General features: G+C 33.9%; 1 protein-coding gene across 2 annotated transcripts in view; it reads left to right on the forward strand.

The window, feature by feature from the left end:
- The window catches only part of LOC149776619 (ATP-citrate synthase-like), an 85,880-nt gene that overhangs the window by 13,699 nt on the left and 56,561 nt on the right, over positions 1–15,620 (forward strand). For both annotated transcript variants that reach the window (XM_089941120.1, XM_089941121.1), the window contains exons 4-8: positions 2,951–3,013; positions 3,559–3,657; positions 6,221–6,315; positions 9,700–9,779; positions 14,545–14,675. In XM_089941120.1, the coding sequence (XP_089797246.1) occupies positions 2,951–3,013; positions 3,559–3,657; positions 6,221–6,315; positions 9,700–9,779; positions 14,545–14,675 (468 nt within the window). The remainder of the gene's footprint in view (positions 1–2,950; positions 3,014–3,558; positions 3,658–6,220; positions 6,316–9,699; positions 9,780–14,544; positions 14,676–15,620) is intronic.

Here is a 15,620-nt window from a genome sequence, read left to right on the forward strand (position 1 = left end):
GTCATGGTCAAAAATGGGTGACGTTTGTTGGTTTGAGCTTTGGATACTTGGGTCATGGTCCAAAATGGGTATGTTATCTTGTGGGTTTGGAGTTTGGGACATATGGGTCATGTTGTTGTTTTGGGCTTTGGGACATATTTGGCATGGTCCAAAGTGGCAATGTTTGATTGTTTTTTGGGCCTGATGACATGTGGGTTATGATCCAGAATGGGGACATTTGGTTGTTGGGTAGGGTTTGGGGACACAAGGATCATGATCACAACTGCATATGTGTGGTTGTTGGTTTGGGGTTGGTGACACCAGGATCATGATCACAACTGCGTATGTGTGGTTGTTAGTTTGGGGTTAGAGACACCAGGATCATGATCAGAACTGCATATGTGTGGGTTTGGGCTTTGGGAACAAGGATCATGATCACAACTGCATATGTGTGGGTTTGGGCTTTGGGGACACAATGATCATGATCACAACTGCATGTGTGTGGTTGTTGGTTTGGGTTTGGGGACACAAGGATCATGGATCATAGTTCAGAATGGTGATGTTTGTGGGTGGCAGATAGGTAACAGAAATAATGTTTACATGCCATACAAATTGATTGAGTTACCAGTAGACTTTGAAAATAACAAAAAGTCAAAAATTATAGTTCTGTGCAGCTTGTGCTATATTATTGATACTGATTTCAGATTAAATGACCATACTGACTGAAATTGAATTAATAAGTCAATAACATCTGGCATGGCTGCATTTAGCATTTGAAGCATGTAATTTAGACAGGATGAAATATTGATTCTGAGGACTGTACTGGGACTTGCCTATTTAGACATGATACAATATTGATTAAGACTGTGCTTGAATATGCTTGTAAAGCACTTTGATAAAATGCTGCATGTAAGATAGGAAATATTAGATACCATAGTAAAATATTTACAGATCAAATGAAATTATTTGTCTTTGTTACATGGCAACTATATAGATATGTCTACAGTTGTAGTTGCATAGAAACTATATATATATATATATTACTGTCTTCAGTCTTAGTTACATAGGAACTGTATAGGATTGTCTTCAGTCTTAGTTACATAAGAAATGTATAGGACTGTCTGCAGTTTTAGTTACATAGGATCTTATAGGAGTGTGTATGATTGTAGTTACTTAGGAAATATATAGGATTGTCTACAGTTTTTTTTTATCCAATGGTGAATGTTGAAGTATTCATACTAAAATCATTAGCAACAAAAATGAGGACAGAACAGGATTTTGTTCTTGTAATCCTGAATGCTTTTAATTATTATGTTCACCCCTACCCCATCCCCTGATCATACGGTCAAGTAAAAAAATTGAGATAGCTGTAATAAATCTGATGTGAATGAGCAGACAGATGGAGTTTATCACAATATGAACTCCAGCCCCCACCCCCACTCCCTTTGAGATAGAAAGAATAATGAGTTGAAGAGACTTTTTTCCCCACCAGCAGTCAATATATTTTGCCCATTTCCTATTCAGATTGCATTTTTATCTTGTATCTAAACAGAACCTTGGTGTGAAATATATCTGTTTACTAGGGACAGAATTTATGAACCACAAGTTTTCTTGCCTATCCCCAGACCTTTCAAATAATTTCAGCTGTGTCAGGTAATGATGGAGATCATGTGATTCTGCACATTGCTAGTCAGTATTATTTTGGACACCTCCCATACCATTTAAGATATTGTTGGTATTATGTCAGTCAGCTCCTATACTGTTTAAGATATTGTTCATATTTTGTTGGACAACTCCTCCTATACCATATTATTTAAGATGTTGGTATTATGTCAGACAACTCATCCTGTACCATTAAGATATTCTTAGCATTATGTCAGACAGTTTTGTCGGAATTATGCCAGACAACTCCTGTACCATTTTAGATATTGTTGGTGTTATGCCCGACAACTTCTTTGACATTTAAGATACTGTTTATCTTGATGTCTCACTATCCAAATGACCAAAATGGCTTTGAGTTTGATTTCCACCTAGACTAGACTGGGTTAGCTACCATGGTGTGTCTTTTGGCAAGGCAGTTTTCTCAGATTGCCTTGGTATTGTACAACCTTTCATGTGTTAAAAAGTCAACAAGGTATAAACTTCCATATTCCATTCAACATCAGTTGGTCAACTAGGTATAAATGTTAATGTTTCTTTCAACATTGATTGGTCAGATATTTATAAACTCCCATGATGTTAACATACATGCACCTGAGTCACAGCATTACAGGAAGTAGGTCACATGAATGAAATTAACCTTTATGGTATTTTACATACATGCACTTGAGTCACAGCAGTATGAGAAGTAGGTCATATAAATGAAATTAATTAACACTTATGGTATTTTACATCCATGTACCCCGAGTCACAGCGTTATAGGAAGTAGGTCATATGAATGAAATTAACACTTTTGGTATTATACATACATGCACCTGAGTCACAGCATTATAAGAATTAGGTCATATGAAATTAAATTAACACTCTTACAGTATTTTACATACATGCACCTGAGCCACAGCATTATAGGAAGTAGGTCACATCAATGAAATTTACACTCTTATGGTATTTTACATATATGCACCGGAGTCAAAGCATTATAGGAACTAGGTCACATCAATGAAGTTTACACCCTATGGTATTTTACATACATGCACCTGAGCCACAGCAGTATAGGAAGTAGGTCACATGAATGAGTTTACACCCTATGGTGTTTATTACATGCAAGCAGCAGAGCCACATCATTATTAAAGTAGGTCATATAATGTTACATGCCAGCAGCCATGTCACCACACTCCACTAAATATGTATAAATTGTGTCTCATCTACTTTAGGGGAGGAGTATTTTCTAATTTTGGAGTCTGTAATATGTTTTACTCAACATTTAACCTTGATTGATCAGTCTGATGCAGATTTTTTCATTTGATTTTAGATTGGTGCAGCAAGAGGAAGATTGAAGAGGTTCATTGTGGAACCATTTGTGCCTCATGCTCAGGTGAGTAAGCAATTAAATAAGCAAGATTGAAGATGTTTATTGTGGAATCATTTGTGCCGCAATCACAGGTGAGTTTATAATTGAAGAAACAAGAAAACTGCTAATGGTAAATTACTGAATTGTAAACCTTTAAACATTGGTCACAGTGACATAGTTTTCACCATTGGCTGTGATACTCTTCTTGAAGCAGTTACATAGCATGCGCTGCTATTCTACAAACAATATTGTCTTGAGAAAATTACTTGAATACAACAAGCCCTAACCTCGGTGGTTATGCTGGGTAGATAAATAGACAGACATTATTAGTCTATAGACCAAAGTTGCATTGTAGTCATGAAAAAATATATGGGAAATAGTAACCACTGGATTTTTTTCTTCTGGCATAATACAAAAGATAATGTAGTTTTTAGTTTTCAACTAAAATCTTGTGTATTTTGCACTGCAAATTTTAAAGTGAAAGAACAAAATGTTTTCATTTTGTTATTACATGGAAGCATTGCCAGGATTTTCAAGATTTAAAAGCAAGCTGTTTTTATGTTTTCCAGAGTGAGGAGTTTTATGTATGTATATATTCCCATCGGTATGCAGACAGCATCCTTTTTCATCATGAGGGTGGAGTTGACATTGGAGATGTGGATTCCAAGGTATACCTGTGCATAACACACACAATACACACATGCAATTGCAAACATTGTCAAGACAGATGTGTCAGTACCTAGTGTGTCACTATTTCATGGTTGGGAATGTAAATTCCAGGGTATACCTACTGTATATGAAGGAAGGGGCATTAGTAGGTTGCCCAAATTATGTCAGATACTAAGTATTCTATCATCCTATTACCTATTCTCCCAAATTTTATATGATTGGGGAAATTATTTGAAGGAGAAATTCTTTTTGGACAGTATAGATCAGTCTCCTTCTTGTCACATTTTAAAAACTTTCCCAGATAACGATTATTGTGTAGATTTGCCACTAAATATATGTACATAGATACATACATACATATATACATAAATGCACTTACACAGACAAGTCAGCTCAACAAGCAATATATTTCCATACAATACAAAATGAAAATTCAAAAGACAGTTGCAGTATTGTGAATTATATTCCAAATAATCCTAAATGTCCTATCATAAGTTAAACATTTTAGAATGTTCCAAATGAATTCCGGTATTTTGGTTTTGGTTTGATTTGGTTCTTTATGGCAAAGCAGCAAAAATAGTGCCAAGGCAGTTGGAGTAAAATACCTTGCCCAGGAACACACCATGGTAGTTGACCTAGGCTGGTCCAGCTGTAGGATTCAAATCGGCACTCTTTTGGTCATGAGTCAGCTCACTAACAACTGAGCCACAGCAGCTCCACCCAGTAGTCTTGAATGTCCTAGTACAACACAAATGGTGCATTCCATCCTGTCTTTGAATGAGTTCACAAAAATCTGGAGACATTTATTAATCCAAAAGTCAGTGAGCCCTTTAGTAATTTCAATGAATAATTTAAATAATTCCTCTCAAATTATGCCTGATGTCAGCAATACAATTGAAAACTGATCTCAAATGGATTCCCACAGACTGATCTAAAACAGGAATTAATTATTTATCAAATCCTTATTTATATACATTTTCACTTGACCAATGTCATAAAAGAAAGCAGTTCCATGGAAAAATTTGGTCTAATTGTAAACAAGACTGGCCTTGAACTCAGATGCTGTGTAAACATTCTCTTTACAACTTACAATCATGGGCATATGTTAAAGGACATAATTTACACATACATACATACAACATACATACATGAGTGGCCGAGTGGTCTAAAGCACTGTCTGTTACGGATCACTGCCATCTCACCTGTCTGCATGGGTCTGAGTCTCTGATTCAGCCAATGTGGGTATGTTAGAAAGCTTGCCAGTAGCTTCTCGTAGGTCGGTGGTTCTTTCCGAGGTTTTCCTGCGTTCTTCCTCCACCAATAATATTGGCCGCCATGTATAGCCTGTTGTGTGCTGAAAAATGGCGTTAAACCCAACAACAGCAACCACAACATAAATATATACATACATACATGCATACATACATACACACAGACACACCTATGATGGTATCACCATTGTATGTGCCTATGCTTCAGATGGTTTTGTCTCATTTGTGTACTTCATGTGTTGGTGCATCCATCCATCAGCTGGTTTAGTTTCACCTGTGTAAGCATGGTTAGACATGGGTATACTTTTTCCATCAATGACAACAGTGTTCCAACAGTAACATTTGTGGTGCTATCATCAGTATTAAAATTTTTGAATTAAGATTCATGGTGGGAATAAATAATTGCACCAGGTTCCACAGAGTACTCATCCTTGTAATCTTGATTCCAACCAATTTTAGAAGGTGGGGGTGTCATACTTGGTTATGATGTTTGATAAGGATGAGTAGATTAGAACAGAGGTTTGGGATTTTGGATGCATTTCTAAAGCATATAGGGAATAGCAGATGTTTTGATAGGCAGAACTTACAGTCTTAACTCTGCATTAGTGGGAGGAGATGTAACTGTCTGCACTGAGTGGGAGGGGATATAACTTTGCTCTGAGTAGGAGGGATATAACTCTTTCTGCACAGTCGGATGAGATATAATTATGTATGCACTGAGTGGGAGGAGATATAACTTTGTCTTCACTGAGTGGGAGGAGATATAACACTGTCTGCTCTCAGTTGGAGGAGGTATGACTGTCTTCACTGAGTGGGAGGATGTATAACTGTACTGAGAGTGAGAAGATATAACACTGTCTGAACTGAGTGGGAGGAGATATAACACTGTCTGTACTCAGTTGGAGGAGGTATGACTGTCTTCACTGAGTGGGAGGATATATAACTCTGTACTGAGAGTGAGAAGATATAACACTGTCTGAACTGAGTGGGAGGAGATATAACACTGTCTGTACTGAGTAGCGGGAGATATAAGTCTGTCTGCACTGAGTGGCAGGAGATATAAGTCTGTCTGCACTGAGTGGGAGGGGATATGACTGTCTGCACTGAGTGGGAGGGGATATGACTGTCTGCACTGAGTGGGAGGGTATATCGTGGTTATCTTGTTCTTTATGGAAGACTACATGAGAGTGAAGGTTTCAGATTTATTGAGGTCAAAAGTTGTGAGTGTACTAAGTTAATATCAACAGATAATGAAAAATGCAATCTCTAGTCTTCTTCTTCTATTCTTTAGGCTCTGCAGTTGGCTGTACCAGTAGGCCAGGTACCCACTGAAGATAGTATCAAAAAGCAGTTGTTAACCAATGGTTCCTCTCCTGAGGCTAAAGTGTAAGTATATGTCACAGTGAATATCATGCAGAAACATTTCCTTTTCTTGGACATTTACATGAAAGTTGGCTAAATCAAGGTTTGCAAGCTTCGTTTTCTTTATAGGTGTCATTTATTTTTCTCTAAGAAATAACTGAAGATTTAATTGCAAGCAGATAAACACATCTTGTTACCAGCAGAGACATTTTTAACAATCCTGTTTATGTAGGAACTGCATTAGCTTTCAGAAAAGGGGAAACTTATATAATGGTGAAGCAGTGCATGAAACATGACAAACTATTTAGTTCTGAGGCATTGGATGTAAAATCCCTTGACTAGAGATGCACCAAAGCCCACCTAGCCTGGTCAGAGCAGGATTTAAACCCACAATATACTGATTGTGTGTCCAACACACTAAGCGCTCAACCACTGGAGCTTATGGAAATGCATTTAGTAACATTAATTGCTTGTTACAAATGCTATTGTATTTGTTGCCAAGCAATAAAGTCAGATGTTCTGGTCATGGAACGTTATGTAAAATTCTGTGCGAAATATAGGCAGATGTTGTGGCGATGGAATTTTATGTAACATTTCTTTGTGTAGAATGTTTGATGCTTGATTACAAATATGTGCAGAATGATTTTGGTTGTCTTAATTGCTGTAATTGTGAGATAATTGAGAAAGTCAATACACAAAATGATTTTGGTTGTCTTAATTGCTGCATTTTTGAGATAATTGAGAAAGTCAATACACAAAATGACTTTGGTTGTCTTTATTGCAGCATTTTTGAGATAATTGAGAAAGTCAATACACAAAATGATTTTGGTTGTCTTAATTGCTGCATTTTTGAGATAATGGAGAAAGTCAATACACAAAATGATTTCGGTTGTCTTTATTGCAGCATTTTTGAGATAATTGAGAAAGTCAATACACAAAATGATTTTGGTTTGTCTTAATTGCAGCATTTTTGAGATAATTGAGAAAGTCAATACACAAAATGATTTTGGTTGTCTTAATTGCAGCATTTTTGAGATATTTGAGAAAGTCAATACACAAAATGATTTTGGTTGTCTTAATTGCAGCATTTTTGAGATAATTGAGAAAGTCAATACACAAAATGATTTTGGTTGTCTTAATTGCAGCATTTTTGAGATATTTGAGAAAGTCAATACACAAAATGATTTTGGTTGTCTTAATTGCAGCATTTTTGAGATATTTGAGAAAGTCAATACACAAAATGATTTTGGTTGTCTTAATTGCAGCATTTTTGAGATATTTGAGAAAGTCGATACACAAAATGATTTTGGTTGTCTTAATTGCAGCATTTTTGAGATATTTGAGAAAGTCAATACACAAAATGATTTTGGTTGTCTTAATTGCAGCATTTTTGAGATAATTGAGAAAGTCAATACACAAAATGATTTTGGTTGTCTTAATTGCAGCATTTTTGAGATAATTGAGAAAGTCAATACACAAAATGATTTTGGTTGTCTTAATTGCAGCATTTTTGAGATAATTGAGAAAGTCAATACACAAAATGAATTTGGTTGTCTTAATTGCAGCATTTTTGAGGTTATTGAGAAAATTGACAAATAATGATCTTGATCTTCTTAATTAATGAGATCATTGAGAAAATTGACACAGAGAAGGTTTCACAAACCCTATAACAGGCCAAATTAATGTGTTCATTTATGAGTGGAGTGTAAAAGTGTAACAGTTGAAAAGTGGACATTTAAATTTTCACTTGCTCACGAGCCCCCAGTCAGCACTGCCAGCAGCCTAAATACATGAACAACTCTATGTAAAATATATAACAATTTAATCAATATTAATAAAAATAAACTGATCAAGCAATTCCTGGATACAAATCTTACAGTTACACTCCACTCATAAATGAACACATTGATTTGGCCTGTTAACCAATGAATTCTTTATTAATGTCCTAATGTGAGAGAGTCTTTTGCCAGTGATTAGTCCCTTGTACTCATCTGTATTGGTTCTCCTTCCCTCTTCCTGTGCTGCATTTTCTACTATTCTTATCCTTCACCTTCCTGTGCTAATCCATGTATTCTACTACACCTTGCACTATTCTTGTGCTTCCTGTAGAAGATATAAGGGATCAGGTTCTCCCTATACTCATAATCTACCACTCTCTCACTGACTTCTCATCAGACAAATAGCAGACACTGTTCCAGGCCTTCCTCACACACACGTCTCTCATTCCATACACGCCTTGCTCTACATACAAATAATACTACTTAACGAGGTTTTGTAACACATGCACACACACTGTTTAAATGTTTTATTCCAACACGGCAATCTACCGTTGTTATGGTAATCGTTCACATTGCCTCTGTCCTGAAAATAATAGAATAATATATAGAAAAATGTAAAGATATAGCTTACAAATCCACTGTCTACTTCACATAATTCTTAGTATGCATACTGATAAATGCAGATATCATCCCAATTCAAATTTTAATAGATTCAGTTATACACTGTGATATAATATTCTGTAAAAATTCTATGATATGCTATGTTCCATGTCCTAATAAATTAGCTATACGTTATAACTCACAGTCTAAGAAATTGCTATTTACACAAATCCGCACAAATATTCAGTTGAGATATTTCCTACCTGTAGAAGCTTTCTGTTTCTTTCCAAGTTCAATTCCTCTTTTCCTTGGTATGAGTCTCTTGCTCTGAGGGGTCTTTTCCCTAGAATTCTTTTTGATACTTCTTCGCATCCTCCACTCCTTTCAGAAGGTCGGGAACAACTGATTAATTTCACCCAGATACAGGCTAGGTGTTTCATTTTCCCCTTGTCTGTCTGAGACATTAACTCCTCCTGCTGTTAGATTTTTAAATTTCTCTGATTCCAGTTGGTTGGTATGCCTAGTTTGATGTTCAAGGTGCTTGACACCACCTTTTCACAGGTAACTGTGAACACAGAAGTCTGGCCATCATAGCGACACAGAGTTTAATCCCTTCGAAGCAACTAGCTGACTCAGCCATCAAATTACCAAATAAACACACAGCCTGCCATTTTGTTGTGGTCTCACAAAACCTTCAGTCAGTTGTCATGAAACTTACATAACCCGTAGCCAGCAAGAAAGTTGAAATCACAGCCCTAAAGATGCAAAAATTCTGACTATTTCCTCACAGAAAAGCACATCACAGAACAAATTGGATGAAATAAAAATATGGAGTGTGGGATAGCAAATTAGATGCAATATGCTTTCCTAGAAATCCACTGTTCTATACAAACATTTATGGGAAATTGACTAAAACTTTATTTAGATGTTTCAGGGTGATTTGAATCTGTTTTTCCATATCCATTAATTTTTGTTGTTTTATCACCTTATATTCTGTCAAAATTTATTGCATATATTCTCTCTGTTTCAGAGCCCTGTGCAGGTTTATACTAGCCCTGTATACTGTTTACAAGGATCTTCATTTTACGTACCTTGAAATAAATCCTCTAGGTAAGTAAAATGGCATATATTTTTATTTTACCCATTACAAGTAGCATTGTTAGAGGCATTGTGCATACTTGCTTAAAAGTCAAGTCCAACTGTAGACAGCATAGACTCTGATCTATCATCTCAAAATGTCATCTTATTTACAATGTGTATATATGGTAGCTAAAAGGAAAATATGCTTAAAAGACTGATTTTAAAATGTGATGAAAATTCACCAATGTCTGACATTAAAATGTGATGAAAATACACCAATGACTGACATTAAAATGTGATGAAAATACACCAATGTCTGATATTAAAATGTGATGAAAATACACCAATGTCTGATATTAAAATGTTATGAAAATACATCAATGACTGATATTAAAATGTGATGAAAATACACCAAAAGACTGATATTAAAATGTGATGAAAATACACCAAAAAGACTGATATTAAAATGTGATGAAAATACACCAATGACTGATATTGAAATGTGATGAAAATACACCAATGTCTGATATTAAAATGTGATGAAAATACACCAAAAAGACTGATATTAAAATGTGATGAAAATACACCAAAAAGACATATTAAAATGTGATGAAAATACACCAATGACTGATATTGAAATGTGATGAAAATACACCAATGTCTGATATTAAAATGTGATGAAAATACACCAAAAAGACTGATATTAAAATGTGATGAAAATACACCAATGACTGATATTAAAATGTGATGAAAATACACCAATGACTGATATTGAAATGTGATGAAAATACACCAATGTCTGATATTAAAATGTGATGAAAATACACCAAAAGACTGATATTAAAATGTGATGAAAAACACCAAAAGACTGATTTTAAAATGTGATGAAAATACACCAATGACTGATATTAAAATGTGATGAAAATATACCAAAAGATTGATTTTAAAATGTGATGAAAATACACCAGTTACTGATATTAAAATGTGATGAAAATACACCAATGACTGATATTAAAATGTGATGAAAATACACCAAAAGACTGATTTTAAATGTGATGAAAATACACCAAAGACTGATTTTAAAAAGTGATGAAAATACACCAAAGGACTGATATTAAAATTGGATGAAAAGACACCAAAAGACTGATTTTAAAATGTGATGAAAATACACCAAAAACATGATTTTAAAATGTGATGAAAATATACCAAAAAACTGATTTTAAAATGTGATGAAAATACATCAATGACTGATATTAAAATGTGATGAAAATACACCAAAAGATTGATTTTAAAATGTGATGAAAATACACGAAAAGATTGATTTTAAAATGTGATGAAAACACACCTATGACTGATTTTAAAATGTGATGAAAATGCACCAAAAGACTGATTTTAAAATGTGATGAAAATATACCAAAAGACTGATTTTAAAATGTGATAAAAATACACCAAAAGACTGATTAAAATTGGATGAAAAGACACCAAAAGACTGATATTAAAATTTTATAAAAATACACCAAAAGACTAATTTTAAAATGTGATGAAAATACACCAAAACACTGATTTTAAAATAAATACACCAAAAGACTGATTTTAAAATGTGATGAACATGCACCAATGTCTGATACTAAAATGTTATGAAAATACACCAAAAGACTGATATTAAAATGTGATGAAAATACACCAAAAGACTGATTTTAAAATGTGATGAAAATAAACCAAAAGACTGATTTTAAAATGTGATAAAAATACACCAAAATATTGATATTAAATTTGGATGAAAAGACACCAAAATACTGATATTAAAATTTTATAAAAATACACCAAAAGACTAATTTTAAAATGTGATGAAAATGCACCAAAAGACTGATTTTAAAATGTGATGAAAATACACCAAAAGACTGATTTTAAAATGTGATGAAAATAAACCAAAAGACTGATTTTAAAATGTGATGAACATACACCAGGAGACTAATATTGAAGTATGATGAAAATAAACCAAGAGATTGATTTTAAAATGTGATGAACATACACCAGGAGACTAATATTGAAGTATGATGAAAATAAACCAAGAGATTGATATTAAAATGTGATGAAAATACACCAAAAGACTGATTTTAAAATGTGATGAACATACACCAGGAGACTACACACATATTAAAGTGGTAGACTACTGGTGTAAAATGTGATGAAAATAAACCATTAGACTAATATATCACATGCTTAAGTGGCAGAGTACTGGCATAAAATGTGACAAACCCACAGGAGGCCAGTATTAAAATGTGATGAAAATATACCAGTAGACTAATATATCACACATTATGAAGTTGTGGAATACTGGCATAATAAATGGATGCCATGAAAGGTTTAGTTATATTGATGTTCCAAATGTGATATTTGTTCCAAAAAAAAGTTTAGAAACTTCAAACATTTCAACTTTTTATCTGGAATAATGAAATTTTGATGAAGTTGTAAGATTTCTTACTGAATATAATTGTTATTCATTATTTCCCATCAGCAAGACTGTCACACAACAAAATGTCATAACATGGTTTGTACAACCTTGAAAACTTTTAATTTGAGGGTTGCCATGAAAATGCCTTGAATTTAGAAGATGTTATTTTTAAAACTTGATACCTTGAACTTATCAGAGGGAATACAAATATTAAAACTGAATAAATTATATATCACTCTTAGTATTCGAATTTTGTTATTTACATATTTTCCACCAATAATAAATGAATAAGATAAAATTGCTTGGTACGATTGATGTTTCCTGTAGGTAATTATAAGATGGAATAGTGTCCGTATGCTGTATTAGCTATGCACAACATATTGTTATTGCCAGATGGAGTAATACATCTTTGTTGTGGGGGTGTGCTAAATGTTTTCTCCTACTTTGAAGTGAAAAACTAAGTAACAAATGGCGAAAGTTCAGTTTTGTTAAGAATGTTCGGACATCTTGTTACTACTCTGTGGTCATAAACTAAGTAGCACAAAGAAGTAAACACCACTAGTTGTTTAAAAGTTTACAAATAATTTAATTTGCTAAGTTCTAAAATGAAAATTTAAGTGGCAATTAAAATATTGTGAACTAAATCCAAGATAATCCTAAAAGCTCAAACACAGATCCAAAAGAATAGAGTGCTCTGAATGAATTCCACATCCTGAATGTATCGATGTACAAATATCCTTGAATGTGTTGATGTACAAGTACCCTCGAATGTGTTGATGTGCAAGTACCCTTGAATGTGTTGATGTGCAAGTAACCTTGAATGTGTTGATGTGCAAGTATCCTTGAATGTGTTGATGTACAAATATTGAATGTATTCATGTACAAATATCCTTGATGTATTGAAGTACAGGTAGTCTTGGATGTGCTGAAGTGCAAACATCCTTGATGTATCACAGTGGCATTTTCCAGAATGTCTTTGACTGACTTCTCAAAAATCCCAAAATGTTGCTTTAGTCAAGACCGTCGTATGAACACTCTGTAATTTCAGTAAATAATTTAAATAAATGATTGCTCTTAGATCATTTCAAAACATATCACTAAAAACATCTGCAGACTGATAATAAAATAATAACAATAATATGAATTGTTGTCTACCTCCTTATGTACCTCTCCATGACTCTACTACATCCCTATGGTATAATACCTCCCATGTGACTTATGTCACAACACAACCCACCTGACTTGATCATCCGATTGAAATGTACCCTATATAATCTTCTTTCCACAAACGGGCTTGATTTTCATTCATAATGTCAACTCTTTGGCCTTGCATTCATGTATACGTTTGTAATGTTTCACAATTCCTTGGACATTCCTGATTTTCATTGAACAATGTCTTAAACTCTTGGTTCATGCCTGCATGCATACATTTTTAATGTCATACAATCTCTTGGACATGCCTTGATTTTCAATCATAATGTCTTGCAATTCCTTGGACATGCATGCATACATACATTCATCGTGTCTGACAACTCCATAGATGTGTACATACACATTTTCATAAGTACTTATAACTTTTCAGGTATGAATGCAATGTATTCTTAATGTTTGACAACTCCATAGATATGTACATACACATGTTCATTAGTACTTAAAACTTTTCAGGTATGAATGCTTTCATAAGGTCTGAACTCCTTCCACATATGTGCTTGCATTCATTTGTGATGTTTCACATCTACCTGCTTGCATTCATGCATTCATAATGGACATGCATGCATGCATTTACAGTGTCGGACAGCTCCATGCGCACTGTTTAAACAGAAGACTTGGAATCTTGGTGCATGTGATCTGTACATGTGCACAATGATTTTAGAATTTATATGCAACTCCCAAGGATTGAGTTTGGATGTGGTGTGAACATTTTGACATAGATAAGCATAGTTATAAAATGTATTATGATTTCAGAAAATTTATCTTTGATATGCGCTGATGTTTAAGTTTGGGTATGATGTGGACACTTTGGCATCAGCATGGTTATAAAATTTATTGTGATTTCAGAAGATTTGTTTCTTCTGTAATTTCTACAATGCTGAAGATAGGGACTCGACACTTTGTGATGATTCAGGATGTTCTGAAGATATACACAATGTTTTAGAATTATGATATTAGAACTTGGTGTTTGGAACTGTGGCCCAATGACATAATTCTGACCTTAATCTGCGAACAGTTGGAACTAGGTACATGCGTGCACATGTGTGCAATAAAACAGGATAGTGCAAGGATAAGTGCTTTACAAACACTCTCAATCTTGTAATGTGATTAGTGTTTACATTATTTCAGTTGTCACTGGTGGAAAGGTTTACATTTTGGACCTTGCAGCAAAGATTGACCAGTGTGCAGAGTACCTATGTAAAGCCCAGTGGGGCGAAATAGACTTCCCTCCGCCATTTGGCAGAGATGCCCTTCCAGAGGTAAATTTTCCAGTTACTGCAGTTGTAGTTACTCATGAATGTTTTATTAAGTTTATTTTAAGGTCCCAAATTATTTTTATCCTCATGTATATATATGTATGTATGTATGTACGTATATGTGTATGTGTGTACATGTGGAAATGTGGTCTAGGTAGCATTTAAATGACTGAAAATTATTACTAGCATGTACACACATTATACCAAACATGCCATCTTATCGTATTGATACTTAGGAAATTTGTCAGATTACGGTTACTGGAAATAGGAAAGAGTTCCTACTTTTGAATATCCCATAGACTTTTTTCAGGAAGGCATTTCACTTTTGAAAATCCCATAGACTTGTAGAGTAATTCATGTTTTAAGCATTTGTTCTTAATCTGTTTTGAAATGAAAACATTTAAAACAAAAATAGTTATTATTGGACACTAAACAATTAGTTTTAGGAGGCACTATGAAATGAAGATGATCATTTATCAATAGATGAAGTTGTCATAGCTCTCCATTAAAAAAAGGCATGACCTCTGTGTTAAGTACTTGGACAATTGTATAAACACTATTTCTGTGTTGAAAAAATGTACACATGTACATATCTGTACTATTTCCATGTTGAAAAAAATATACACATGTATAAACAAATACTTTTTCCATGTTAAAAAAATATACTCATGTATAAACATTATTTCTGTGTTGAAAAAATATATGCATGTATGAATGTATAAACCTGTACTTTTTCCATGTTTGAAAAAATCATACACATGTATAAACCTTTTCTGTGTTGAAACAATACACTGAAGTTACTATAGAATCAAGTTTATTAAGTGTTAACTCCTTTTATTTCCTAATTGTGACATAATTAGCGATGATAGATATGTATTGTGATTGGTGATACCTGCCATATTTGTCCCCCATTAATGATTACATGGCACATTTATCTACTATTAATGA

Source organism: Sinohyriopsis cumingii, chromosome 18 (genome assembly GCF_028554795.1).
Source record: "Sinohyriopsis cumingii isolate HCF-2022 chromosome 18, ASM2855479v2, whole genome shotgun sequence".
NCBI classification, from domain to species: Eukaryota; Metazoa; Mollusca; class Bivalvia; order Unionida; family Unionidae; genus Sinohyriopsis; species Sinohyriopsis cumingii.